This window comes from Megalops cyprinoides, chromosome 23, assembly GCF_013368585.1.
Source record: "Megalops cyprinoides isolate fMegCyp1 chromosome 23, fMegCyp1.pri, whole genome shotgun sequence".
Taxonomy (NCBI): Eukaryota; Metazoa; Chordata; class Actinopteri; order Elopiformes; family Megalopidae; genus Megalops; species Megalops cyprinoides.
In genome coordinates, this window is record NC_050605.1 from 8,488,625 (window position 1) to 8,515,776 (window position 27,152).

A 27,152-nucleotide genomic window follows, 5' to 3' on the forward strand; every position below is an offset into this window, starting at 1 on the left:
CACATCAGAGTGAGAGAGAGAAAGAGGAACTCTCCCTGCATTTTCTGTCTTTGTTCAAACAAAGGGTTGTAAACCAGGACCTTTTCTTCCACATCTCACTTTCTGAGGTGTGAAACCTGGTGATTTGTTTCATGTCAAATCCTTGGGTCTAAAAAGGGAGCCAGTCCTTGCCACATGAGCAAAATTGCTATTTTCATTTTTAAAAAAGGCACTCTACACTAGCTTAGTACTTCACTTTGTATCTTACTGATCTCTTGTCATACTTCGCGATAACCACTCTTTGCATAGTGATGCGCTTTTTCGGAAGTCGCTCTGGGTAAGAGCATCTGCTAAATGAAGTAATGTTAATGTAATGCAATTAGCAATAACCTGGCAGCTGGTGAATGTAATAGCTAGAGTTGAAGTCTATGGAACCTGTGATGGAAGATTCTTAGTGAGACTGTGTCAACCTCTGTTCAGCATTCTAGCTTCAATGAAAAACTAAGTTAGAAAGACTTGCAGGGAACCTCAGAGAACTGCATTACACTGCCTTGTCATGACCTCTGAGCTAATATCCTACTCTGCGTGGTAGTTTCAGTTCATGTTTTTCCCATGATGTTCAGTGTCCGGTTACAGTCCAGACACGCAGCCAGGACCGGTTTGAGATAGATGGGTCTGAATAAACACAGTGCACCTAGCATAACATTTGCCAAGCTGCTCACCCTGAATTGCTGAGCACAGAACCTATTCAACAGATTTATCAGAGTCTTTGCTATCTTATATTTTTTCCCCTGCTCCAGCCCCGAAAAGTGGCTTTCCTTTCAAAAATGCTTATGTCAGTTTTTCAGTGGATTTTTTGAGAACTACTCTTTTGCATAGATTTCAAGGTTAATGGTTTCCCCTGGCTGTTTAGGTGCAGCTAATGGTTTCTTCTATAATGCAGGTGCATCTTAGAATTGGGTGGGGTGTTTTTTTGTTGTTCTTTGCATAGGAGCTATTTTTGTGTATGTAATAACAACACCATAATTAGTCATCCCTCTCTCTGTTTCTGAATATTAAGTTAAAAGTCATTATTATGTTTTAGTCTATCTACCTGCTTGAGTCTGCTACTGTCACAACTACATAACCGAATCCTGTGGTGTCAGTCAATCCAATGGTCTAATATGGCAAAACATGCAACAGCAGGACCTATCAGAAAAGAGTCATGCCTGAACCTCACTCATTAAATGGTAAAATAAGCAGAACAGCTGCGGCATTTAAACAGTTTCATGCTCAGAGATTCCAATGTATGGCTGTGGCTTGCTGTAATTGGCAATGAGAGTTTTCACTGCTCTGAATACAGTCAGAAGGTTGTGGAACTGAGAGCATGCAAACCATGATGAAAGAATATACAGAACAAGGTGCAGCTTCAGTAGAGGGGAAACCTGTGAGCCATGTCCCAGTTTCCTCCCTCATGGGGCCCAGAGGTGATGAAGGGTAAAAGGAATGTTATGCGTTGGTAATCAGACATCGGCAAGTGTGCTTACAGGGTTAGTTAAAATCAGTGCTTACCAGTGAACAGTTCTGCTGGAGGGAGAGAGGGATAGAGAGGGATTAAGGGAGCACAGGGGCTACCAGAATCCTCTCAAATGAGGAGGTTGTTACCTGCCAGCTGGATGAGGCACAGAGCCCCAATTACCATTCCCCCCAACTCCCTTTCTCAGCGTCCACCAGAGCTTTGCTGTTTCAGGCTTTTATTAAGAGCGGTGTTCCCCAGGGACCAATCCTTGGCGCCAAGTGAAATTACCTCTATGGTAAAGACCCACTTTAAGAATAGATGGGGTGGATTTACTTTTACCTATCATCTCTGAGTCCTGTACCAGAGCACAGCCTAGCAATCTAAAGGTCAAATAGAGCTTTCCACTTGGCTGTCCAGAAATCAGTACGCCCCCTGACCCCGAAAGAAATTAACGCGTTATAAAAATGTAACTGTCATCATGTATGCATTTGTGAAGCAGCACGTCATCAAGAATAGTCTAGATGGCAGAACAGTAGATGGTAAGTATTATAAACAGACTGGCGGTAGGAGTGTAGCATAGCACATGTTCCCTGCAGAGCTAGAGACTATTATTAAACAGCTATCAATTTTAAATTGCAGCCATCTCACAGCAATCTGCAGTACAAACTGTGCAAACAAATCATTTGGTATTGATTTACAAGACTGCCTTCCCTTGGAATTGAAATCAGTGGCTGTGATTTAATGTGTGCCTCTGTTGGAAAAGTTGACATGTTTTAATATCATTGCAATGCAAACTACCGTAAAATACTTTCTGCAGTTTTATGTGGCCTCTGATGGGAGTATAGGACATGTTGTCCTTCCTCTTTGTCCATTAAATATTTAGACATGCAATTGAAGCTTGCCTCTCTAACCAAATACGGTAGAGGTGAGTGTCTGATCGTTACAATGCAGCACAATGAGTTGTTGCAATGTCAGTGTAGCATCACCCGCTATAACCTGGCATAGAACCTAAGTAGGCAGCTTGTCATTCTATTCTGCATGTCAGCTTCACTTTATCATATCGGGTGATGAGTCACAGTTTGATTGTTTTTGATACAGTTTTAATGTGCAGTGACATTTGTGATACTGCATGTGTTTATTAATTTTGTTATTATGTATCTGCAAAGCAAAAGCCTTTGTGCAGCATGACTTGCAAAGCCTTTAAGTTTCATCACTTTGTACAGCTGGATATGTACTGATTTGACTGAGGTCAGGTACCTTGTTCTGAGTGGCAGTGTCCTATCCTGGGATTCAGACCTTTAAATTTCTGCTGATAATGCCTTGAGCTACAGCTCCTTCTCCACATTGCAGCTGGGTGACTTTGTCATCGCATGATGAGCACCAGAACCTAGTAAAACAGACCGCAGGCTACACAAAAACCATCTGCGTTGAAAAGACCATCACAGTGGTGAGCTGCTAGCATATGTAGCTCATCAGCTTTGGCTCTGCCCTGGGTTTAAGTCAGCACAGGCAAACTTGTCATCAATGACTGTAAGGAAGTACTGATCGTTTGATTACATTAAAGTGACAGATAATTGCTTAGAAGGTTGTTGAGGAGGCGACGTACAGTATGAGGGAGTTGTGTTATCTGTGACTCGCAGAGGACTGCTCTGCAGGGTCACATTTAATCACAGCTGCTTAAAAGTGACCCACAAGGAACCTGATGGTCGTAGATTGTTGGGGATAATTAGACTGCCGCCAGATCACGTTCTCTTTCAGCACTGACTGACAGGCTGACAAACCCAAAGTCTCAAGCAGGACATTGTGCAACACAGCAAACTTCTGCCTAAATATATGAATTACATTACTCCAGCATGTGAAGCTGAAATTACATTAAAATAAACCACCTATATGCCATTATTGTGCAGGAGGCTTTAGTTATAGAGTATGTCACTAGGAGAGATGACACCATTCCAAATAGACAGTTTCACTGCTTATGACTTTGCAAGTGACTCTTTCTACCCAGTGTGCTCAGCTGTAATTTTGCTGCCACATTCCTCAAGGGTGTCGTACTGCTAGGGCTTTGAACACATAACCCTCAGTCCTGGTGTTTTGAGATAAGAAACGATGTCTGCTCCAAGTTTCCGCCGCTGTGTTCCTATGCAGATGCCATGTATGTTAATACGAGGCGTATGTTGTGTTTCCCTGCAGAGACGAGAGAGGACCGGACAAAGAGGCTGTTCAGGCACTACACAGTGGGCTCCTACGACAACTTCACCTCATACAGGTATGACAGTTCCAGCTCTCTTCTGCTGTCTCCACCAAAACCCCAAGCGTACTGCTGCTCCATGCTACCAGATGCTTACATAATGTGTGTGCTCGAAGATTTACGTTTACATTTATTTTAAGCTGCTGGAATACAATATTTGATTATTTTATATTCGCAGTCGTGTTAAAATGTGAAATTCACAGTAAGGTCTGAAAGAGGTCATGCCATAGCTGAGAAACTGTCGGTGCTTGTTGGTGTGCATGTGTACGCATCATCAGTGCTGTGTGAGTCACAGAGTTATGAGAAGATTTGTGTTCACCGACAGGGCTCATATATTGGGCCAGCAGCACAGCCTGTTACCTGAAGGAGACAGGGATTTGAGAGGGTAGTCGTCTCACAGCTTTGTCGGGAGGGGGAACGACTGAAATGTGAATGCTATTGCAATGCTGCCATCTACTGGTGCAGCTTCTGATGTGCATGCTCTTAGAGGATTTTTTTTCAGCCTACTTTGCGTGCTCCACTCAGGCTGCTATCAGAAACATGCATGAGTGCAGACTCAGGCCAGAGTTTAAGTAAATACCCTATTTACTCAACAACGAGCACAGTAGAAGATGATCTATTTAATTGCTTACACTGGTGCTCTCTCATCCCTCCCACCCACTCTCAAAAATATAACCAGAAACTGAATTGATGTTTTTAAGGTATAGAGCTTTCTGGTTAGGTGTTAACAAAGGACTCTATTTTATGTGAACCAAACTCAGCATAACCCTTTCAGACAAAATGGTAGGTGCGTGTCTAACTTGCTGAAATATAAAGTGTTTGTTATTTTTTCCTAGTATGTTAATCAGCGTACACAGAGTTATGAATCCCAAAGCATCGTGGGCATTTTATCCCCAGAGCTGAAAGGAGGTGTAAATAGCGTGTGGGCAGTAGAGTAGTGGAAGAACTGGGTGTAAACTGTAGAGAGAGCATCGAGACACAAACATAATTTTATTCAGCAGCGAATAATTGCTGGCTCAGAAATGCTGGAATAGGAGTGGGGTTCTAGTTTGGTGCTGGTTGTCAGAGGCTGATGCGTGTACATGTATAATACATCACAGAGTAACGGCTCAGAGTTTTAAGACTGTGGCTACCCCTGCTCTGGGGTACACCGTAATATCCGAGTGACAGCCGACTCGATAAAGCAAGCAGTCGGCTGCCACTGAGTTTTCTGCTTAAGGTCAGTTTATTCATGAAGATTTCAATTCCTCGGTGACCTTTTCTGACTTGATGAAATGTACACATATGTATCGACCGCTCACCGCATTCATTGAGTGGATGCTTAAGGTGCGTGAATAGTCCCTTTTTTCGTTTTCGCTGACTTTACTTACATCTCAAGTGGCCTTACTTGGTGTTGATATTCCGTGGGGCGAGCTAAACGTTTCATTCGCTGTCACCATCAATAGACTCCGGTCCAAATCCATCTGTAAAGTTATGCAGTGACGCTCATGCTGTGGCGAAAAAAAAAGACAGCTGGGAGTATGAAGACAAATGAAGTAACTCGGGCTCCGGTGCAGCTATTTAATATTTTGCTACTGTAAGAGCTCTAGCCTGATTTAAAATTCAGTGTGTTTTTTTTCTGTCGCACATTGCACTCGGTTTAATGATTTTTCAGAGCAATTTAATCCTGTTTCTTTGTATTTTGCTGGCCAAACACCGATGCTGGAGTAATTCAATGAAACGTTCTCTCCTAGATTGCCCACGGCGCCTTACACAAAGATTTTTGCTGAATCCAGAGTTTTGTCCAAGCTCGCACAGGCTGAGGGTACAGCGCGACCCATTCACTTAGGGAAAGCGCACGTATGCGCGGAATGCTGAATAGTCTTCAGCGTTGTCTTTCGGGTCTGCGCTCAGTTGCGGATAGCAGTTTCTCATGAATGAGTCTCGCAGTCACCGTCATTTATATTCGCAACAAAGGAAATCAGCGTCCTCACCCTCCCAAATGAGATCCGCGAATAAAAAGCCGCATATATTGGTGCCCGGAGTTGCATTGTTATGTTTTGCCGTAGCAGAGCGGCGCAGTGCATTCATAGATCACTCAGACGTTTATAAAAAAATACCCTGGCTCCCAGAATATATTGTGTGTCATGTTGTTAGGGATGTTTTGAAAATAATATCAAGATTTTAATTTTGAATCTTTGATCTTTACTTTTTAGTCTGGTCTTTAGCGTAACATGATATGAAGTACAGGATGCAATTTCATCAAATCAGACCAAGGGTGTTTCAAGCTGTGAGAGCTCTGTTTTTGAAGAGGTCCTGATTGCAGCTTGAAGGACACCTAAAATAATGCTTTCTGCCTTATTCCTGTCACTAGAGAGCAGCAGTCTAGTCCATCAGTACCATAGTCTGTATTACATCTGTACTGTACGGCAAGTCGTGTCCTGGAAGGCCAAATTCCCATGCCTTAAAACTACCTCTTAGTTTGTATAAACCAGTACATGGTTTTAATTCTCCAAGTTCCTTGGTGTATGTCCTGATATACAGGTGGTGCGTCTCTCCTTTTGAGATGATCTTCTGATCTGCACACTTCCAGCAGTGGGTCAGTGGGACCATTGTCTGTGATAGTCTAGGCCCTGGTGCACAGTAAAATAAACTTTACACACATGCAGAGAGGTCATCTTCTCCCTATATGGTCACATCAAATGTGTGTGAGTCCTTAAAGAAGGAGCGAATAGGGGCAACTCACAGGGTACCCATCCCACTCCTATTTTAGTGCATTTGATCCTGGAGGGCGGCCTACGCTTGTCACGTTAGCAACATAAGCACAGCACAGAATCTGATGTCTCTGCTACAGTGCAGCCCCTTGACTCTGTGAGCACCATCAATCCAGCCTGTCATCTTTTTATGACCAGGATCTATGCGTGTCAATGGAAGTCGTTCAGCGCGTGCCGGGGCTTGCAGGGCAAGTGCGGGGATTTGCACCGGACTCCAGCGTGACGGCTCTCCAAGTGATTTATGTCAAGCTGTTGGGAAACAAGAGGAAAGGGGTGACTTCATTTTCGCTCCGCTGTCCGAGTTTCTGGCAGACCCTGAAAAGGCACATCAATCTTTGCCCACTCAATTAAAATCCCAGAAACCAGCTGGGCCAAACTGGGCTTTTCTTCGCTCTGCCGCTCAAATGTAGGAGAGTCCTCATTCTTTCAAATCAGAAAAGGACAACCTTCAACCTCAGTGCATGAGTTTGTCCCTCTTCCTTTGTTCCTGATTGGATACATACTGACACAATCCAGTCCTTCCATTCAGTCACTGCATGCTTAAGCGTGTCATTTTTCAAACCAGGAAGTGACTTCACTGCTTACGGCCTACCAGTCACTAACGCGTTGCTGACACATCCATAGGTGTTGAGATACTATTCAAGGTTTTGGGTCCTAAGAGTCTTGACCTTTTGCGCTGACTTCGAAACGACGTCTACCGTCCGCCGAAACAACTACAAAGAGAAAGAGAGAGAGAAGGATGCGATTGATTTTGAGTAGAGGAGTCACGTAATTGAAATTAAACACTGATGACAGTGTCCCGAAGGCCAAAGGTCATGGGGCACAGCTGGGAGGGACCGCTACATTCAGGGCGGTCAAGGCTGCGTGCTCAAGATGACTTTGTGCTCACACAGATCCCCCACGCTTCATTCCCAAAGGTGGAGCATGGAACATGATCCAAACTGCACCCATCAGCACCATAAATTAGCGGGTGATTGTATTCCGCCCTCCCTGCGATTGGAGTGTCGCTGTTTGCCTTCAGGAGAGGGTTTTGGCTTGTATTGCGCAGGCACTTAACTCCCTGTCTGGCATGCAAATGAGCCTTTCCTCCACTTTGTTTTATTGAGGGACAAAAGTGAAGCCAGAGTACTACTGGATGCAGCCTTATATCCCCCTTCATAGAAGCACTTTCACTTAGGTCATTGTTAACCAGTCCTCAGTAGCATAGCCTTGTGTTCATATTGTTCAGGAATGAAATTATGGCCCAGATTGCACCCAGCGATAGAAAGCCACACACCGACTGAAGCCTGAATGTTAAAGATTTTTACGGGTCATTGAATTATGAGTTGCATTCATTTTCTTTATTCAGAGTGACAGTCTTATTTAAAGCTTCTCTTTTGTGCATCTTAAAATGACAATTACAAATAATCATCTCCAAGCTTCTGTGGAGTTTATGCTGCATATAATAGATATATTATTCAAGTTTGATTTGTTTCTACAGTACAAAAATGAGCTACAATAGTCAACTGTAGAGAAATCCGTGATTCATTATTAATGGAAAAGAAATTCAATGTTAGATCCTTTTCAAACACAAATACAGCAATATTCAATTTTCTTTTGCAAATATGAAATTAAATGTCGCTCAGATTAGGTCACCATAACTTGAGGTACAATATGCCAAAACATGAGTAAACAAGTGTAGCTTACAAAAATGTGTTTATGGGCAATGCTCTGCACACGTGCATCAATGAACCAGCTAAAGCTACTCCTAGCAGCAACCACACTAAAAGATGTGCTCAGTAATAAGGACAAATTAATCTTATATTGCTTTCTTACCTGCCAGCAAATTTCAGTATGAGCGACCTTCTTCCACTGCTCCAAGGTCCAGTTCTGATGCTCGCATGCCCATTGTAGGTCCTTTCAACGGTGGACAGGGGTCATCATGGGCACTCTGACCAGTCTGCGGCTACGCAGCCCCTTACGCAGCAGGGTGCACTTTTTCTGTGACTTGTGCCACAGTAGACCTTCTGTCGGTTCGGACCAGACGGGATAGCCTTCGTTGCCCTCGCGCATCGATGAGCCTTGGGCGCCCAACACCCTGTCGCTGGTTTGTGGTTTGTCACTCCTCGGACTACTGTGAGTAGGGACTCACCACTGCTGACCGGGAGCACCCCACAAGCCTTGCCGTTTCAGAGGTGCTCTGACCCAGTCTGGCCATAACAATTTGGCCCTTGTCAAAGTCGCTCAGGTCTTTACTCCTGCCCATTTTTTCTGCATCCAACACGTTGGCTACGACAACTGATTGTTCGCTTACCATCTAATCTACCCAGACCTTGACATGTGCCCTTGTTTGATGATCAACGTTATTTGGTTCACCTGTGAGTGGTCATAATGTTTTGGCTTATCGGTGTATACAGTAGAACATAGCCAGACCCAAGCCAGAATGTTTTTAGATGCATTACTGGCCTGATTTGGTGTGAGCCTGTTGTCTTTTGTATCATCAGGCTTAAGTCAGGCTAAACTCTGGTTCAGTTCTGTGTGCTCCAGTAGACACACACCACACGTAGCTTCACTGGGTGCTTAAGCAGGTGTTAAGCCTGCAGGATAACTCCTGGCTCTGTCTGGCTGCATTCACACAGGCAAGGCCCACAGGGAGCCCATTCCCATCCTCACTGCTTTCCAGGTGGCCGAGGGTAAGTGGCTGTGGGGTGTCACTAAATGGCTAACAGTGAGCATGCCGCCTTCCCGTTGGCACACGCAATGTCCGCTAACACCTACTGTTGCCGTTGCTGTGCTTTCAAGGAGGACTGGGATGCTGGGATCTCGTCCACGCTGAAATCCAGCAAGCTGCCATTTGGGCTTCTCACTAACCTTGATGAGTGTTGGACTGCTGTGTGGAGTTCTGAGGGGTGTTGGCCTTTTTTTCCCTTTACCTGGACTTTGAGTTTGCTTTAATCTCTACTAGTGTCCTGTACCTGGCTCTTTAGCGTGATCTTGGTGTTGCTGATTTCATTTTGACTGAAAATAGCATCTTATGCACTGGGGGGGGGGGGGGGGGGGGGGGGGTTTAAATAAATTTTTGGGCATTTTAAAAACTGCAGTTGCCTCACATGATATTTCAAACCGCAAAATAGTATCTAAGCTAGTAGGGCCTTTTTGTCCAGATATTGTATTATCTCCTCTGGGAGACCATGGTTTGGTAAGAAAGAACCTGAGGTCTATCCTAGTAACATCATTGATCTTCAATTAATTGGTTGGTTCATTATGAGTCTCTGTCACTTGGCAGAGTGTGTGTGCTGTGGCAGAGTTAAAGAATCCAGTGAAGGGTCGTTATCATGAAATACACTGCTAATGGTAACGTAGGGCTCATATTCCTGAGTGCATCAATATTAAATGAAGATTTATTATTTGTAGTTGTGAACGATTGATGGATTACAATCTCTCTGATATTGCTGTAGTTGTACACTATAATGAGGACTGACTCCAGGTCTCACAAACAGGAAATATCAGTGGTAAAGACCAATGAGTCAAAAGATTGACAGCTCTTTGAAAAATTCAGCATCTTTAATAAAAAATTCAAGATTACAGCATTAATATTCCATGTTTTTTTTCATTCTTTGCTGTCATCCACAGTATATGTTCATTTTCAAGTTTCTCTTCATGTCATTCATACACCTGCTATAAAGTAATTTAGTCATCTATATTTAATACAAAGGGTCAAAAGGCTTGCGCTCACTTGCTCCCCAGAGTTAAGGAAGTGTTTGTGATTGGATGTCCGCCTGAGTGCAAACACTGCAATGACGGGAATGCAGGGAAACTGATTGAGGCTGAAACGACAGCAGCTGTGACCTTGCTCCCAATGCATTAAAAGAAAAGGCTTAATATGACAGTAATTTACAGATTTGCCAGTCACTGTGAGAGTTGCCTAAGTACCCCCCCCAACGTCATACATTCTCTGTTCGTGCTTCTCCTACCCTCCCCCACTCTCTCTGTCTTCCTCTCCTCTGAGCCTCCCTTCTGTTGCATTCCTCTCCCTCTCTCCCACTCATCTTCTTTCTTCTTCTACTCCCTTCCCCTGCTCTCCTGGATCCCCCCACCCCCGCCCCCCCCCGCCTCCCGGTTCCCCCATGGTAATGCAACCCTGTGTGGAGACCAATTCCTAGCCTCGCCAAACTTTGAGCAGATGGTTTGTGTCGAAGCCGGGGCAGCGAGGAGACCAAATGGCATTCGATTGAGGTTGCAGTGCCATGTGTCCTTATGGTACTGTCTGTCAGGGGGGCAGGGAGAGATGATCCAGGCTGGGTGGACGGGAGCTGCTGCCGTTCTGTAGGGACACAGGCTATGTGTGGGAGTGGGTGGTGTGTTTGCTTTGTGAGTGTGTGTGTGTGTGTTGGGGGGGTATGTGCACACTTGTGTGTGTGTGTGCGCGCGTGTGCATGTGTGTGGGCGCATATGTGTCTGTGTGCTGCTCTGTGTCTCTCTCTCTCTCCCTCCCTCCCTCCCTGTGTACCGAGCAGAGAAGATTCATTTAGTCCGTTTCCTCAGATGAAAGCATCAATGGAAAGGGTACCATTGTTTCCTGTCTCAGGCTTCTGCGGGAGCCATGCGGTGTGCAGGATTTGTTTCCGCCTGTAATTACTTCAGATGCCTCTCTGTGTCTTTTTTCCCCCTCCATATTCAAATGTACTATGGGAAGAATGGTCTGTGAATGAATGATCTTTTTGCTGTTTTTTGAAAAGCATTGAGGACTTCATCATGTTTAGATTTAATGCATTAATGGATATTGGAAGGTGGATGGAGGAAGGGTGCTCATTAAACACTTCCAGCTGAAGACTTTTTCATTCATCTTGTTTTTTTTTTATTTTCTTGATCGGCCTGTTTCTGGAAGACAGGGCAAAGGAGGGGGAAGAGAGTGCGTGAGCAGCGCCCCCTTGTGGCCGGCTGACCAACGCCGCACGGGCGTTCAGGGCTCGGCGTGCCCCTCTGACTGGCGCCAGCTCTGGCCGGCACTTACGCCCCCCAACTCCTCTCCCAGCATGGTGCTGAACTCTGACCTGGTGGCCCTCTTCTCTTTACTCCCCAGCGATTACATCATCGAGGAGAAGAACGCCGTCCTGCAGAAGAAGGAGAATGAGGGGTTCGGGTTCGTGCTGCGAGGAGCGAAAGGTAAGAGGGGTCCCCCGCTTCGACGTCCGACCCCACACGTGACACGCTGCCCCTTCAACCTCCTTTCGGTTGTTGACTCAACCACATTTTACAAAGGAAGACACTAAATGGTTGGAAAGATGTTTCTTGCTCATGCATATTTCACACATTCTTAGAGAGGCTGGCTCATCGTTACTAAGCGGGAGCCACTGTGTGTGGCTTGTGCAGTGGCATGATGCTCCTGTCACACACATACTGTAGAAGGACAGACAGCCACTCTGGCCTGAGTGCATACTGTCGGCCCAGTGTTGTCGCTGGAGTGTGCTGTTGTTGGAGGATGAGAGGTGCGGTCTATATGGGCTGGCTCTGCAGTTAGGTTCTTGGCTGATGGAGGGACTCTGGCTCGCCAGCATGGTGTGTGACTAGCCCCGGTTGGCACCCTCCCGCGCATGAGATGCCGACTCCAGCTTGCATCTGTTCCCTGCATGCCATCGTTCTGATGAGATGGGAGAACGAGGGCATCGTTCTTGACCCCAACCCCCCAAAGCATGTGCTCACTCCTGTCACACCCCTCTCAAATGCAGATGCGCAGATTTCGTTCCTGCTCACATTGCCTAGGCTCTTATGTTATATTTTTCAAGAGCCGTTAGTAGTTTTGCGGGCAGCTGTTTGGTCAAACCCGTTTCATTGGCGTAAAGGCACAAGTCAATTTCATGATGAGGGTTCAATTTCTAGCGATATAGCAGATGTCGTTCAGTTTTGTTCCATGCAATTGAGGAAGGAACTATCATTCGCTTCAGGCCGTTTGGGCTTTAAATACAGTATTTCCTAGATTCATTTCATGATGGTACTGCAGGTATGCACAGGACGACTGAATGCAAATTTCAGCGTCTACACACAAGGATCTCACCCAAAGGGCAGGGTATCCATTCCAGAACATTCCAAACAGCAACAAACTGTTTTTTTTTTTTTTTTTTCCCAAATCACTAAAACCCTCCTCATTATTGCAATGGCTGATAGCCAGTCCCACCCCTACAGGTGTGTGTCAGCTTTAAGGGCAGGACACATCATCGATAAGTGAGACGTTTCCTGTTCACAGCCACTTGAGAACTCCAGGAATAGAGACAGAAATTGGTGTGCATCGTATATGATTTAGCTGTCATCTGAAAAACTGAAAAGCACCCAAGTAAAAAGTAGCTGGAACAAACGGAAAAACATAGTCCAGGTGAAGGCAAGGCTTCCAGAACGGATTTCTGTTCCCTGGTCTGGAGCTACATAACACCCTCCCCAGCATACATACTGCTGTCTTTGAAATGTATATTTCTCCTCTAGTTCAGATCGTATTTAAATCCATGCTGTTTCAGTTGCTGGAATTCAGGATGCTTTCGCTGCAGGATCTCTTGTGTTGCTTCTTTGTCATTCGAGAGTGAGAGTTATGTCAACTGGTGAGGTATTTGGAGGGTATATTGAGGATGAGAGGGCAAGGACTCTACCCCAGCACATAGGGGAGTGTGTGGAGTAGATGCTGGCTGCCACCTATTCACTCTTCAGTCACAGGCTACAGGACACAGGACACCTGCTTTTAGGAACAGGCACAGGGTGTCGAAATTGCTCTCTTGCTACCCAAGGCATATAAAATTAGAAGTTGGTGTTACTAGCACAGAGGGTCTCATGCATGTGAACCTCACCTGCACTGTGACAGTTGTGTCATAATGGTTCCCTCAGAGCTCTATTTGACCTCGTTACACAGTCAGTCAGGGACCCAGTCTTCTGTGGCCATTACTACCTCCGTCCACTAGAGGGAGGGGTCTGTACCATCTATTTACATTGGTACTTCTCTCCTTATACCAGCAGACATGGGAGTGAATGGAAATCTCCCCCCCCCCCCCCCCCCCCAAGCCTGTTGTTTCTGCCTAACGGAAACAGGAGCAAAGCACTTCAGCAAATTTTCCTGAGCACTTAACTCCACTGTGCCAGATTGATTTCTCTTCCTCTTAAGCACATGGCACCTCCCCTGTTGAGCTGGTTACTATAGTAACATAAGGCAGGCGCCTTGTAAGGATTCTCAGATGCACTCGAAGCACGACAGTAGCTGCAGCCTTGAATTGTAAAGGTTTAAGCAGTGAAAGTGAAAGATTTGTATTGAGTTTCAGATCTTTTTCAAGTTGTATCCTCAGAAAGGTGAGAGACTTGGAGGATGTACTGAGGTTTTATGCTCTGTTTTATTATTCTAAGACATGCTAAAGCAGTACCAGCATCACCACAGAGCAGACCCAAGGCGTCTAGGTAGTGCTTTGATGGACAAGTGGCACACATACACACACAAGGGTAAAGGACACTGATATCAGACGTGGGGCTCAGAGATGTCCCTCCTTCCTCTCTTCAAACACATAAACTTAATGTGTAGGAGTATTATGCATATAATAGTCTTCCCAGCATGCACCTGTTTAGTTAGAGTGCACAGTGCATTTCACTGTCTCATATTGGTTACAGTAGCAAATTTTACCAATATTGCAAAATGTCCCTAATTGATACTGTGAATCTCGGTGTCACTGTAAAGCTGTTGCTATGTTACCCGTTCACCTGCAGCATTACAGCAGAAGGAGGCAGCCATGTTGGGCAGTGCTTTGTTATTCAGCAGGTCTGAGTACAGAGGAGCAGATGCAGAGGAGAGAGCAGGTTCGAGCGCTGGTTTATGAGGAGCGATGCGTCTGAGCTCTCTGAAGCGCAGCCGGTACTTAAGCCCCATCCGTCATGCAGCTCCCAGCTGCTCTCCCCCCACCACTCCTCTCCCGCCCCTTATGGGGACAATTAGGAGCTCCTAAATACACCCGTCCCAGATACCGGCGCATTATCAGACTCTCGACGAAGGTTAATCACTTTTCAGCTGAGTCACAATAGGGAAAAGGAAGAGTGTGTGTGTGTGTATGTGAGTGTGTGATGCTCTGCACCTTCATGGCAACAGACATTATTTCCTGCCATCCATCAATCCGTGCTGCCAGACAAACTGCCAGCTTGCATCGAGCAGTGCCAAATAACTCAGTTGTCACAGCTACAAACCTTCTGTTGATTTTTTGGTTATAAAATAGTTTATATCCAGCAGTAGCTTGCATGGATGTTAAATCATTGGTTTGGTAGCAAATTTTGACAACGTTATCCTGTGATTGGTGCAGTCTGAGAGGGTTTTTTTTATCAAGATGTCACCGTGGGTTCAGGAGAAGGTGTACAGGGGAAAGATTTAATGAGATAACATGTAATTAAGCAAACTATTGTACCACATGAGGAAGACAGGCAAAAACCACTCGGTACTTATGTACCTGTAGGGTAATTGTACAGATATAACCAGGCGACATCGAGTAAGATATAGTGGGGTTGTATTGCATAAAGGCTTTACTTGTGTTATGCAGCTGCTATGTGAACATGATGTGCAAATACCAGCCAGGACATGTTTGTGTGAACAATGGAGAGAGCAAAGAGGAAGGCCACTGCACTAAGGGGACAATCTGGAACGCGCTCACACAATCTGGGTGTCCACAGGGGACAGCTGTGACCTCTGACGTGGAGTGGCCCCATCTCTCCTGGCTCTCTTCCATAGACCCCCCCCACCCCCCTCGCCACAGACTACCATACCAACTGTTGGAAAACGCACATATATACACTCACACACATATGCACACACACATACATACATGCTCAAGTAGAAGTTGATATATGCACACTCACACACACACACGTGTGTAATGTGTACATGTACGAATGTGCACTCAGGCACACATACACAGACACACTCAAATACGAAAAAAAGTCCTCAAACATGCACACACAGTGAAATGCAGGCACACACATCCCCTTTCTCTCTCTCTCTCTCTCACACACACACACACACGCAGGGCATCAGTGCAGAGACCTCACGGCTTTTTATCTCCCGCTCGAGAGCGAGAGACGCGATGTGACCCAGTTTGATAGCGGAGGACAGAGTCAGGGGAGACTGGAAAGTGACAAATAGAAATTGAGCTCAGCTCTGCCTCTTCCCTATTCCTCTCTCCATCTGTCCCATCCCTGCCCACCTGCTGGGATATCAAGCTGCACCATTAATATCATAGCTGTGTTGATGCCACTTTATTTTTTTATTAACTTAAAGCTGCAGCGTTGAAAAACGCTGTCCCTCCGTCTGCAGTTGGAATGTGTCCAGGTTTCAGATTGGGTGGGGGGGGGGGGGGGGGGGGGGGCTTGATATACCTCACTCCCACAGGGAAACTCAATCTGCTAGACAGCAAGGTGATCGCCAGCTGCTGGTAATCCCATTTTCGGTATGAAGCGGCATTCAATGAGAAAAGCGACATGCATCCAAAGCATTCCTGGAGTTGGCTAATGCATCCGACGAGCTGCGATGGAGTTTATCCCTCTTTACAGTGGGCAACTTAAAGATCATGTGCTTTTGCTGAGGTGTTTTAATCGGGCCTTTTTAAACATAATAAAGATGTTTAAGGGGTTGCAATTCACACAGTAGTGAAGAACTCCTGTTTAGAATGCTAGTCAATACATTATGCATTTGAGCGTCCAAAAAAAAGATCCCACAATGCAACTGTTCCCTTTTGTGATATAATGGTGTCATGGGGACTCTGCTCTCAGAGCGCCTGACAGGTTTACTGTGGGAGGGACACGGTATCGCCTGACTACACGAATGACCACATTGTGATTTAGCGATTTCTGCTTCGCAGTGGGAAAAACTGACATTAAATTCACCAGCTCCGGAGCGATGTGCAAGCCCCAGGAGGGTTAGACAGAGAGGGGGAGAATAGCTGAGGATGTGAGGGGGGGTCAGCACCAGCAAGAGAGAGTGCTTTCTCACAGGTCATTAAACCACGGTGTGCTCACAACGTTAACGTGCGCGTCTCGCGTGGTGCGGTCTGTTCTCAGCGGAGACGCCCATCGAGGAGTTCACTCCCACGCCGGCCTTCCCCGCGCTGCAGTACCTGGAGTCGGTGGACGTGGAGGGCGTGGCCTGGAGGGCGGGGCTCCGGACGGGAGACTTCCTCATCGAGGTAAGCCGCCACCCGGCTGTTCTTCTCTCCTGACAGCGATGCAGACCGGCACTCTGGGACATCACCGAGCAATTGCAGCACTGCCCAGCACACGTTACATAACATTACATATGATCTTATCCAGAGCGACTTCCACCATGATAGAACATAAGTGTATCCAGTAAAGTTGAATAAGCAGCAGCTGGTGTCAGACCAGGCTAACAACACTCCCAGACCAGTGAGTGCGAGCACAACACTATTCAAGCCCTACCACAAGTTAACATGTCCAACCTGACTAGGCAAGGGAAGCCAAGTATACTACCAGCGTCCATCCCACGCCCCAGGCTGATCAAAATGCCGCTGTGCACCAAACGGTGTAATTGTGTAATTATTAGTCTACGGTGTGTGTGCTGAGCGGTGAGTTATGGCACGGCACGGTATTGATTGACAGCCCCCCGGGGCCGGGGTTGTGTTAATTACAGCCCTTACAGCACTTCCTCCCACACACCGCTCGGTCCGAGACGAAGCGCCGCGTTGCGCCCGCTCCTCCTAAATCCGCAGCCGCGCGTTTCACCTCTCGCTGGCGATCGCCATGACAACGCGCGGCTGCCGGCCGTGGAAGTGGCGCCGGGGAGAGCGAACGCCCGCTCTTTCTCGGCGCTCAGAGAAGACGGAACACTGACATCGTCTCTCTCTCTCCAGGGACCGTCTCTCACAGCCCATGATCGCTCATTCCCATCTGTGTCAGACACCACTGTTCACCCTCGCCAGCTGACACTGTACAGCACCTATCCATCCCGGACAGCGAGGCCCAAAGAGCCAGCCATATTTGCCACTTTACACTACTTTTACATTAAATTCATTTACCAGACACTCTTATCCCAAGTGACTTCCAACACAAAAGAACGGAAGTGTAGCCATTCAGGCTGAATAAGCAACAGTGTCAGACCAGGCTAACAGCACTCCCAGACCAGTGAGTGTGAGCATAACACTACCTCTGTTCAGTTACCATGCAGTGCTGGAGTGATTTTTTGCAAAGCCTTGCAGTATTTAGGTAGCTTACCTGCGCTACGGTAAGCTGCCTCAATATTCGCAGGCGTGCAGAGCAGCGTTCAAATGAGGATGGTGACACAGACATGCCTTCGGTCAGCGTTGACAGCACGCAGCAGAAACCAGCCCACCGGATGGCTAGTGTCAAGATTGTGTCAAGAGGTGTCCTGCCGGTGACATATGTTCACACCGCACGGTGCCCGGCATTTTACCACGCAAAACGTCAGCTACCGATGTTAATATGAAGTGGAGCGTGGAAGGTTTTGCGCCCCCTTAGATGCCCCTTTGGATAGACTGAGGGGGCAAATATAATTGATTGCTGTGGAGGAATTCTGCAGGGTAATATTTATTCTGGTTCATCTAACATGCTAAACAGGTTTCATCCCAATGCAACCAATTAGCTGGCACGCCTTGGGTATTCTATAATTTAATGCTCTGTGCGCTTGAAAACCATTTTTCTTTGTCGTCAGTGTTCACAGCTTTATTTAAACATTTTTATTCAACCACTCTTTAACCAGACAAGTTAATTGAGAGCAAATTCTCATTGGACAACTAGAGGGAACGTGAGACTCATGGAGGCATTATAACTTCTCACCTGCCAAAAATTATGAAAATTAATTTCATGGTAGTGTATTAATTCATGATGCAAAAAAACCTTGGATTATTGTTGAACCGTGTGTTCCCACCCCCAGATTCATATTCTATTCACACAACAACCCAGGAAATGCCGCTTTCCTTTCTAGATGAATTATGAATTCAACCAAAGTGGCGCCTTTGTGATATTTGTGTCTGTGCCTCGACTGGAGCATGCAGATGAGCGTGGGGTTGGCCTACGGGGGTATCACAGCTGTCTGTGATGGAGCTCAGGAGAGGCACCTCCTTGCTGACTCACTCCTGATGTCATCGCTGCTCGGCGGGCCCGGAAAGCACAGCCCGGTTAAATGGAGTAAGACTTCACGCCACTCGCTATTCAGAGCTGGGGTTGGGGAGACACGCTGCTCTGTTCTGGTTGGTCCACACGCTTCAGACACAGACAAAGACACACACACACACATACACATACACACACACATACACATACGCGCACACATTGAGTTCCAGAGCTCCCCAACACATCCCTTGTCTCTTTGGCAGTCTCTTCCGAGGAGCTAAAAACGGCTCGCGTCTGACCCGATTCTGTCAGTCTCGCAGCCCCCCGAAAAAATCTCCACGTCTCCCTCGTCCCCCCCTCCGCCCGCCCCCTCCCCCACATGCACCACCATCCCTTTCATCCCCTCCCGTTCAGTTCCATGTGGATGCGTGGAGGACAGACGGCGGTGCTGTGGCATCGCCCATCCTCTGAAGCTGGAGAGAGGAGTCGCTTTGTTCTGCCATAAGGATTCGGAAGGGACGGCTGGGAAGCTGCGTGCACGGCAGGCTGGACCCCCCCCTCCCCCCCGGCCACCCCACTGACCCCCACCCCCTCTCTCCCCTCCCTCCTCCCTCCCCACGCAGGTGAACGGAGTCAACGTGGTGAAGGTGGGGCACAAGCAGGTGGTCTCGCTCATTCGGCAAGGGGGCAACCATCTCCTGATGAAGGTGGTCTCCGTCACCCGCAAGCCCGAGTCGGAGGAAGTGGTCCGGAAGAAAGGTAAGGGTTCGTTTGTGACACTCCATCAGTGGAGAGGGGTCAAAAGTCATTGGGCAAGGGGGTTACACTCAATCTATCCTCCTAGGCTGGCTTGTGGAGTCTAGAAAGATGAGTGGCTCGCACCCCCTCTGAGAGCCTTGTTTGAAAATGATATTTCAAACGTCTGTGTGCAGACCAGAGACAGTCTCCTAATTTCAGCACCACTCCAGCTGAAATGCTCTTTACTCTACATGCATCAAATGTCTTTATTCTTAGCACCTGCTACACAGATCTGAGGTGTATATTCTGGCAACAGTCGGTCTTCTCTATGCACAGGTTCCTGTTCTACATTAAATGACTACCCCATAAGAGACAACAGTATCTTACTTCATGATCTTAACTTTCCTGTCAATGGACTCCGCTATGATTTCAGGTCCTGTGTCGAGTGTGCTTTGTAATTGCCTGCGTGTGGGTCGGCCGTTCAGGTGGTTTTGGCGAGACGTGCTTGAGGAGTGGGTGGATTGGAGCGAGCGCGAGGTAGCCGGGCCGCTCTGCAGGTGCAGTAAGCGCGGGAGCGTCCCTCTCCTCGGGGCGTCCGGCAGTTTCTATGTAATTTGCGCTCCCGGCTAACGTGTGTCGCAATCAGGGATGACGCATTTCCAGGAGCCACTTAGTGCCATTTAAAATGGAGCTGGATGCAAATTGCATGTTTCCTTTTTCTGATCTACGGTGTGTGTGTGTGTGTGTGTGTGTGTGTGTGTGTGTGTGTGTGTGTGTGTGTGTGCATACTAGAGCTGTTGGTAGAGATTATGGGTACAAAGTTAACCTGCAGAAAGTATTTGGATTTGGGATGCTTCTGTCACTGTGTGATAGCTGGTTGCTAATAGGTATATTCTTGAGGGCCTCCTTTTGACTTTGTTTTTGGGGCAATGAGCACATGAGCTGTATGCATGTACAGTATATATAGCCCCACAGTTGCTTAGCAACAAGGCACTCTTAGATCTACTTATTGTAATTTCACCATCCACCATTCACAAAAAGTAAGACAATACAGCAGACAGCAGTAACCGAGCAGCTAATGGTCTACATTATGCAGTTGTACAATAAGCTTATAGTGACTCTGTGTAGTCTGACATTCTGATTTAAGCTGGATTGGTTTATTGTAAAGTTAACAGTATAAAAGTTTCAAGTATAAAAAGTTAAGCTTATCATAAATCTGTAAAACACTTAAGTAATAACTCCAAGTAGCTGTTATGTTTTTTTATTATTCAGACTCATCACAAATTTATGCTAAGTATTAAAAGTTGTCACACTTTAAATTTCTACTGACTGAACCCGGGCCTTAGGTAAGAGTTAGATTGTGGCCGTCAGTACAATCACAAGTAGAGTTTAAGCAGCAGGTACAGCCATCTCACACTAAGTGCTGCATGCAACCAAATCAGTCATATCTTCCTAAACAGCCTGGAGTTATTTTCTCGGTGAAGGCCTATTGAACAATTCCAGGGGTAGCAGAATTTGGCAGTTTGTCGTTCACTCGTTCAGTTTGGGGCTTTTTGGAGCAGCATTAATATCAGTTATTGATAGTTATCTTTTCTGAAGGCCAAGGCCAAGATCTTGCTGTGTATTGAATAGGACACCTGTTTGCATCAAAATTTTTGCACATATGGATTAACAGGGCAGCAGTGTAACATAGTGGTAAGGAGCAGGGCTTGTAACCAAAAGATCACTGGTTTGATTCCTTGCTGGAGCACTGCTGCTGTACCCTTGGGCAAGGTACCTACCCCAGAATTTCCCCGTAAATACCCAGCTGCATAAATGGATAAAATATAATAACTAACCTATGTAAGTCGCTCTGGATAAGGGCGTCTGCTAATTGACAGTAATGTATCCTAATATAACAGGTTGTGATGATCCCTGGCCATTTTGCCTCAAGTGGTAAAACACTGTTACTGCAGGAGCTAATAATTTAGTCAGCAGGCACTAAAGTCTCTGACATTGTCTCAGTAAAAAAAAAAAAACAAAGTACTCAAGTTGGGTGCCATTTAGTTTGTGAACTTGGATAACACTGATATTTTGCCGACATTCGCATTTTTTTTTGTCATACGCCCACACGCTCTTCATCTTAAATTCAGAGAGCACAGCCAAGAGAAGCGATGAGTGTTTATTGTGAAAGAGGCTGCAGAGCCGTCCGCACGTCTTGCCTTGTGCTTGTTTCTCGACAGAGCACGGCTCCTGCCTTTACAAAGCGCTGGTTTAACATGCATCACTTACCATCATCTCGCCTGATTGTTATTATTACCTTGTCTCATTAAGATGCGTTTAGCAAGGCACATTCCTACCTCCTGGCCAATTATCGCCACGGCCATGTGTCAGTCTGAGCTCAGCTGTGACTCCAAACCTATTTCTGTGTCTGTCTGTGGGCTCAGCTATGACTCTGTGTCCATCTGCCCAGCCTTCAAGGCGGTACAACACAAGAGCAGTCCTTGTGGCTGCCTGCTTAAAAATCGTCTCGCTTCCCCTTTGAATGGAACAGGTATGATCTCTCACTCTATCAGCCTGTCCTTCGGTTCTTCCTGCATAAAGTCTTAGAACTTGTAGGCTGCGCTGGACATTACTATTTACCCAGCAAGACTCAGGGTGCTTTCTTCTTACCTGCAGGTGGATGTGAGGATGGGCATGTGGGTCTCTGCTTATCTTTCAATAATAAAGAATTTAGCAACATGGCTTTGTTTTTAAAGGCTATAAAAGTATGTATTTTTCCCCCTGATTATGGCTTTTGAGCTCAGCACTTAAGAGCTTGTGATGCAGGTTTTTGGCCTTTGTTTTTGACACACTGAAGGGAAAACACCAGTGCAGTATCGTTGGCATAACAGGGCTTTACTCTGTATGTGTCCAAGGCTATTCAGGTGCAGTTTCAACTGGTTTCACCTTTGAGAGGAGAGCTTTTAGTGAACTGCTATGTCCATATAGGTTCTGACTCCATATAGGGTCCAGTCTTCTTAGCCATTTACCTCTCATCCTGGCACAAAGATGAGGTGAGAAGCTCCCAAAGAATGCGTTTCAAGGCTGGAGAGTGGCGTATCTCTATATCAGAAAATCAGAAGCAGAATACTGTATTACACGGGCATGCTACGCTCTGCAACCCCCCTTTAACCCCGGCCGGGTGCAGCTCAGGAGAAATGGCGGTACGCTACGTGTCGGTGGAGATGGGCCTTTGTGAAAGAAGATGGGTGAGCCATTTAGAGCATTTCCGAATCGAGTTGTAACCAGCACAGCTCCAACCAGCAGCAACCTGAGTCAACCAAGGAGGGGGGGGGCGTGTTCTCAGAGCAGGGAAATAATATTCAGCAGAAAGTGAGAGAGGGAAAGAGAGAGAGGAGTAGAGTTTACAGTGAGATTACAGCAAGCTGAGCAAAAAGAAAAAAAAACATATTAACAGAGAGCAGAGCACTGTGGGCGGAATATTCATTTGTATAAGTAGAAGGAATGGAGCTGAATTCAGTTTGGAGAGAGAGAGGGAATCAGACAAGCAGGACAGGAGGCTGTGTGTAGGGGTAGCTCTCAGTCAGGTGTAAGGATACGCCAGCGCTGGCAGAAAGGTGGAGTACAGGTCTGAGGCGTCTCTCCGATTCCCCTGTTGGGGCTGGGGAAGAGAGTGCAGCGTGCGACTGAGGAGGAGAGAAGAGAAGAGAAGAGGAAAAGAGAAGAGAAGAGAGGAGAAGAAAAGAGAGAAGAGGAGAGGAGAGAAGGGGTCATCGCGTGTGCAACCACAAGGGCTGTCTGCTTCAGGAGGGAGCAGACCTTGCTTCTCATCCCGCTCTTGCACAAATCCCGTTGGCACGGAAAGTTCCAGCGCCATTTCCCGCCACTTCAGTCTCTCTCCCTCTCTGTCTCGGTCTGACTCAGGATCGTCTTAGAAGGGAGAAGTCACAGCTGTTAGGAGGGCGAATCCTCCATTCAAATGCATTTTTCGGACTGAAGTGTACATTTTGAACGTGGCAGTCTTCATCTCTGCCTTGAGGGGTGTCTGTGTGTGGGATTCTATGGAAACAAGATTTAGCGAGCACTGATTTCTTGGTAATCGACAATACCCTCAGCCTCAAGTGCAAGGGAGAAGACCTGACCACCCATAACCTTTCAGGGGATAGTAAGACCACCTGAAATTTTTTGTGTTGTTTCTCCAAGGAGAGGCAGAGAGACCTGAAGCGGGTGAAATTTTCTGGACTGCAAACCCTGCTATTAGAGGCTCCCATCAGGGTGACAGGGTAATAGAGACTTTTGTGCGGATTGCGCACTTGATGTTTGACATGGGGCTTTTTTTCGGGCGGAGTGGGTGAAGACCTACGTCTGGAAGAGAACGCGCTGAACCTGTCCTGCCTGAAGCAGGGGGTCTGGGGATAAGAGCGTTGTTTTGGATTTTTTATCCCCAGAGTTCGGAACCAAGGGACCAAGCTGCTGCCTCTGTGCCAGAGCATTGAGGGTGTGAGTCGGATTTCTCCCAGTGAGCATTCGCACAGGGTGAAAATCCATGCATTATAGACCTGGAGTTCTGTGAGTCACATGTATTCAGGAGCAAAAGCGTATAGCACAGGACCTGTTTGGATTATTGCCTTTAAACTCCCCACTGTGGGATTTTTACATGTGAAATGGAATTAAAAATATTCACAGGGCATAAATTTATTACCTGGAGTGGCTGAAATGTGATACTCCTCATCCAGAGAGAGGGCTTTTTGTCATACCATCTGACTTATGAGTCACATTGCCTGTGTGACACATTTTGAAACTAAATGTGACAGCAAACAATTTACAAGTCCACCGTGATCTTTTAGCCTCTCTGAGCCTCCTGCCGACGGTGTCCGCAGAATATGCGCGTGCATCGTCGTGCGCAACGCCGCGGATGTTCTAACAGATGCTGAAACACTCCGCTGTGGTGCATATGTGAATTCTGCACTGTTTCCATGCCCTTGCTCCGTCTGCAGCTCTCGCAGTGGGTACACCCACCACCCGGCAGAGGGAATGAAGCATTTCGCAGCACTTGTATCGCCGCGCCAACCCAGGCCGCCCTCCCAGCAGAGTTTCCATGGTTACTACAATGAATGTTTGAATCCAGCATTGCATTAAGGCCAAGGAGTTCTCTCTTCTCTCTCTCTATCTCTTTCTTTCTCCCCCCTTTCCTTTCTCTCTCACTCAGCTCTGTCTTTCTCTCTCTGGCTCTCTCTCTGCTCTCTCTTTTTCTCGCTGTATCTCTGCTCTTTCTCTCTTGCTGGTTTGTACATTGAGAGAATACAAGCCTAATTGTTCTAATTCTTCTCTACTCTTAGTAATGGTAAGATTTAGCAGTGATGATGGGTGTAGACGATGTAGCACTTTTGTCACGTCCTTTCTTGTTCACCAAGGTTGTCTCCCCCGGTGCTCCTTGTCAGATATTTTGACGAATAGCTGTGCGGTAAAAAAAAAAAACATAGCAACGTGGAAACGCAGACCAAGAAAGCTGCTGTTCCCAACCACCCCCACCCCACAAGCTTTCCTGTTGGAGAGAAAATCAGCACATGGCTCTTTGGCAGCTGTCATTCTGATCAATGGGGGTTGGGTCAAGGTGGGCCAGTGACCAAGCTGGGCTGTCTGTGGAGTTGCTTGTTTTCAGTGGCCAGGCTTCTAAAACGAACATGCGTCCGATTTTAATGTTTGTGTTCTGAAAATGTGAGTGTGTAAAAGAGGGACCAGCAAACATGTCAGCCTGCGATGGAGGGACTGAGGTCCTCAGTGTCGACACCCTTTTTTAAGAGCTCTTGCTGAAGGTGTACATGGCAGAGGCGGACGTGGCGCCGGAGCCCGGCTTGCCTTCCGCCGCACGGACTCGCCGACCGGCACCGTGAGGCTTGCATGCAGCACGCTTTTCCAACCCGGCAGGCAAAGCCCTGGCAGGGAGCCATGAAAAAGTTTGCGTCCAACCGCAGCCTGAGCAAAGTCCTCCAGCAGTGCGAGTCGGCCAGCTCGCCGGAGTACGACGAGATCAAGGCCGTCAAAAAAAGGTGGCGCCCGCGGGTGGGCGGCGCCGCCCACAGGGCCGCGGCCAGGAAGTCCAAAGTGTCGTCCTCACCCTCGCTTTTCTTCACAGCTCCCCCGCCCCCCAAGAGGGCCCCCAGCACCACCCTGACACTGCGCTCCAAGTCCATGACGGCCGAGCTGGAGGAGCTGGGTAAGTCACTCCCTCTGCCACCACCCTGTCACGCCTCTGTCATGCCTGTGGTTACCACCCTTCACCCCACTGTCACTGCCCCGGTGCCATCCCTCTATCCCCTCTACCACCCCACTAACACCCCCTGTTGCCCTCTGTTAGTTCTCTAAGTTAGTCAGCTGTCACTCTGAGGGTGAGACAGGCATTGTCCTTGCGTGAATTACGATCCAATGGAAGATTGGTCAAACCCTGCTCTGATTTGACCTGCTCTGTTTCACGGTTATTGTGAGAGAGAGAGAGAGAGAGAGAGAGAGAGAGAGAGTGGGCGTATTTCCCTGCGCTGAACGCTGCACATAAGTAGAGTGGGAAGTGTGTCCCCCTTCCTCCTCCCCGCATACCCAGCTGCAGGCGTTGGTCGTCTCCCAGCCGTCAGCACCGTCACTTTCCCATAAGCGGCGGGTGCTGGGGTGCGGTCGCGAAAAACACAGAAGCGTCTGAATGTCTTCTGCGGTGAGCGCGAGTGCCTCATGTCTCAGAACATACGTATCTGTATCTGCATAAGTCATCTGTGATGCGTTCGCTACTAAGACGGAGAATACTTCAAAGTTCAACCGTTATCTGCACTCCCACAACAACCGTGTGTTCTGTCTGTGCAGGTCCATTTGTGCATGGGGCAGACTATTGAGATAGTTGTACTGTAGCTGGAAAAAAAGCTGAAACTTGCATTATTTTTGACATGCTCTTATATATACTGTATATACAAGCATTGCTTGTGATAGCAGCCGCCTCTGAATTTACAGAGAGATCATAGTGCACAACTCTCTGCCTTTGAAAGAGATGGCTAATCTGTGATATGAAGCATATTTGCTTTACGCTTGACACCTCCATCATATCATTCATACCTGCAAACAGATGTGCATCAGGGCTACAAAGTAGGCGCAGATTCTGTAATGAGACGTTGATAATTCTGTTGCATGTAATAGTCACAGAATAGTAACAGTATGGTAACAGTGGCATTGTTTTGTTTCTGACTACCACATTTCTTGCACGGTCCCGCAGTTCATGTGATGGTCTTTGTAACGTTAGTTAACATCTGTCTGAATGTCTGAAATCAAAGCTTTCTTCCTTTTTATTCCTTGCAAGCCTCCGCAAGAAGGAGAAGAGGGGGTGAGTTGTGTCCAGATGCTACAATCATCCCTGACACCGCAGGCTTAGATGATTTCAATATTTAAAACCCGTCGATAATTTAAACGGTGTTGATTAGGGTTGGAATGTGGGCAAGTTCTCGTGCCCTTGTCACCTCATTGGCTGTGACGCAAGTTATCGCCGCGGTAGTTTTGTTGTTTGTCGAAGCATGCGCAGTTTGCGGCGCAGGGCGGGGGGACTGTCCCCAGATCAGGACGTGTGCTCCTCTCTCCGCTGCCTGCAGAAAGACTGGACGAGATGCTGGCCTCCCAGGAGCCCGTGCTGCGGGCGCAGGTGGCGGAGGCCGACTACAGAGCCGCCACGGTGAAGCAGCGCCCCACAAGCAGGAGAATCACACAAGCCGAGATCAGCGTAAGGCGCTGCCAGTCACCACACTGAAAAACACACTGCATCACGTTGTATCATGCTCTATAATACTGTACAATACCACATGTAAAGCTACAACACTGTATAATACTACATCATGCTCTACCGTACTGTACA

The 27,152-nt window shown here is 47.1% G+C and overlaps 1 protein-coding gene across 3 annotated transcripts in view; it reads left to right on the forward strand.

Annotated features, from left to right (window-relative positions):
• The window catches only part of LOC118770124 (SH3 and multiple ankyrin repeat domains protein 3-like), a 289,110-nt gene that overhangs the window by 249,950 nt on the left and 12,008 nt on the right, over window positions 1-27,152 (forward strand). For all 3 annotated transcript variants that reach the window (XM_036517579.1, XM_036517580.1, XM_036517581.1), the window contains 7 exons: window positions 3,668-3,743; window positions 11,541-11,623; window positions 16,523-16,647; window positions 19,171-19,306; window positions 25,404-25,484; window positions 26,607-26,630; window positions 26,893-27,020. In XM_036517579.1, the coding sequence (XP_036373472.1) occupies window positions 3,668-3,743; window positions 11,541-11,623; window positions 16,523-16,647; window positions 19,171-19,306; window positions 25,404-25,484; window positions 26,607-26,630; window positions 26,893-27,020 (653 nt within the window). The remainder of the gene's footprint in view (window positions 1-3,667; window positions 3,744-11,540; window positions 11,624-16,522; window positions 16,648-19,170; window positions 19,307-25,403; window positions 25,485-26,606; window positions 26,631-26,892; window positions 27,021-27,152) is intronic.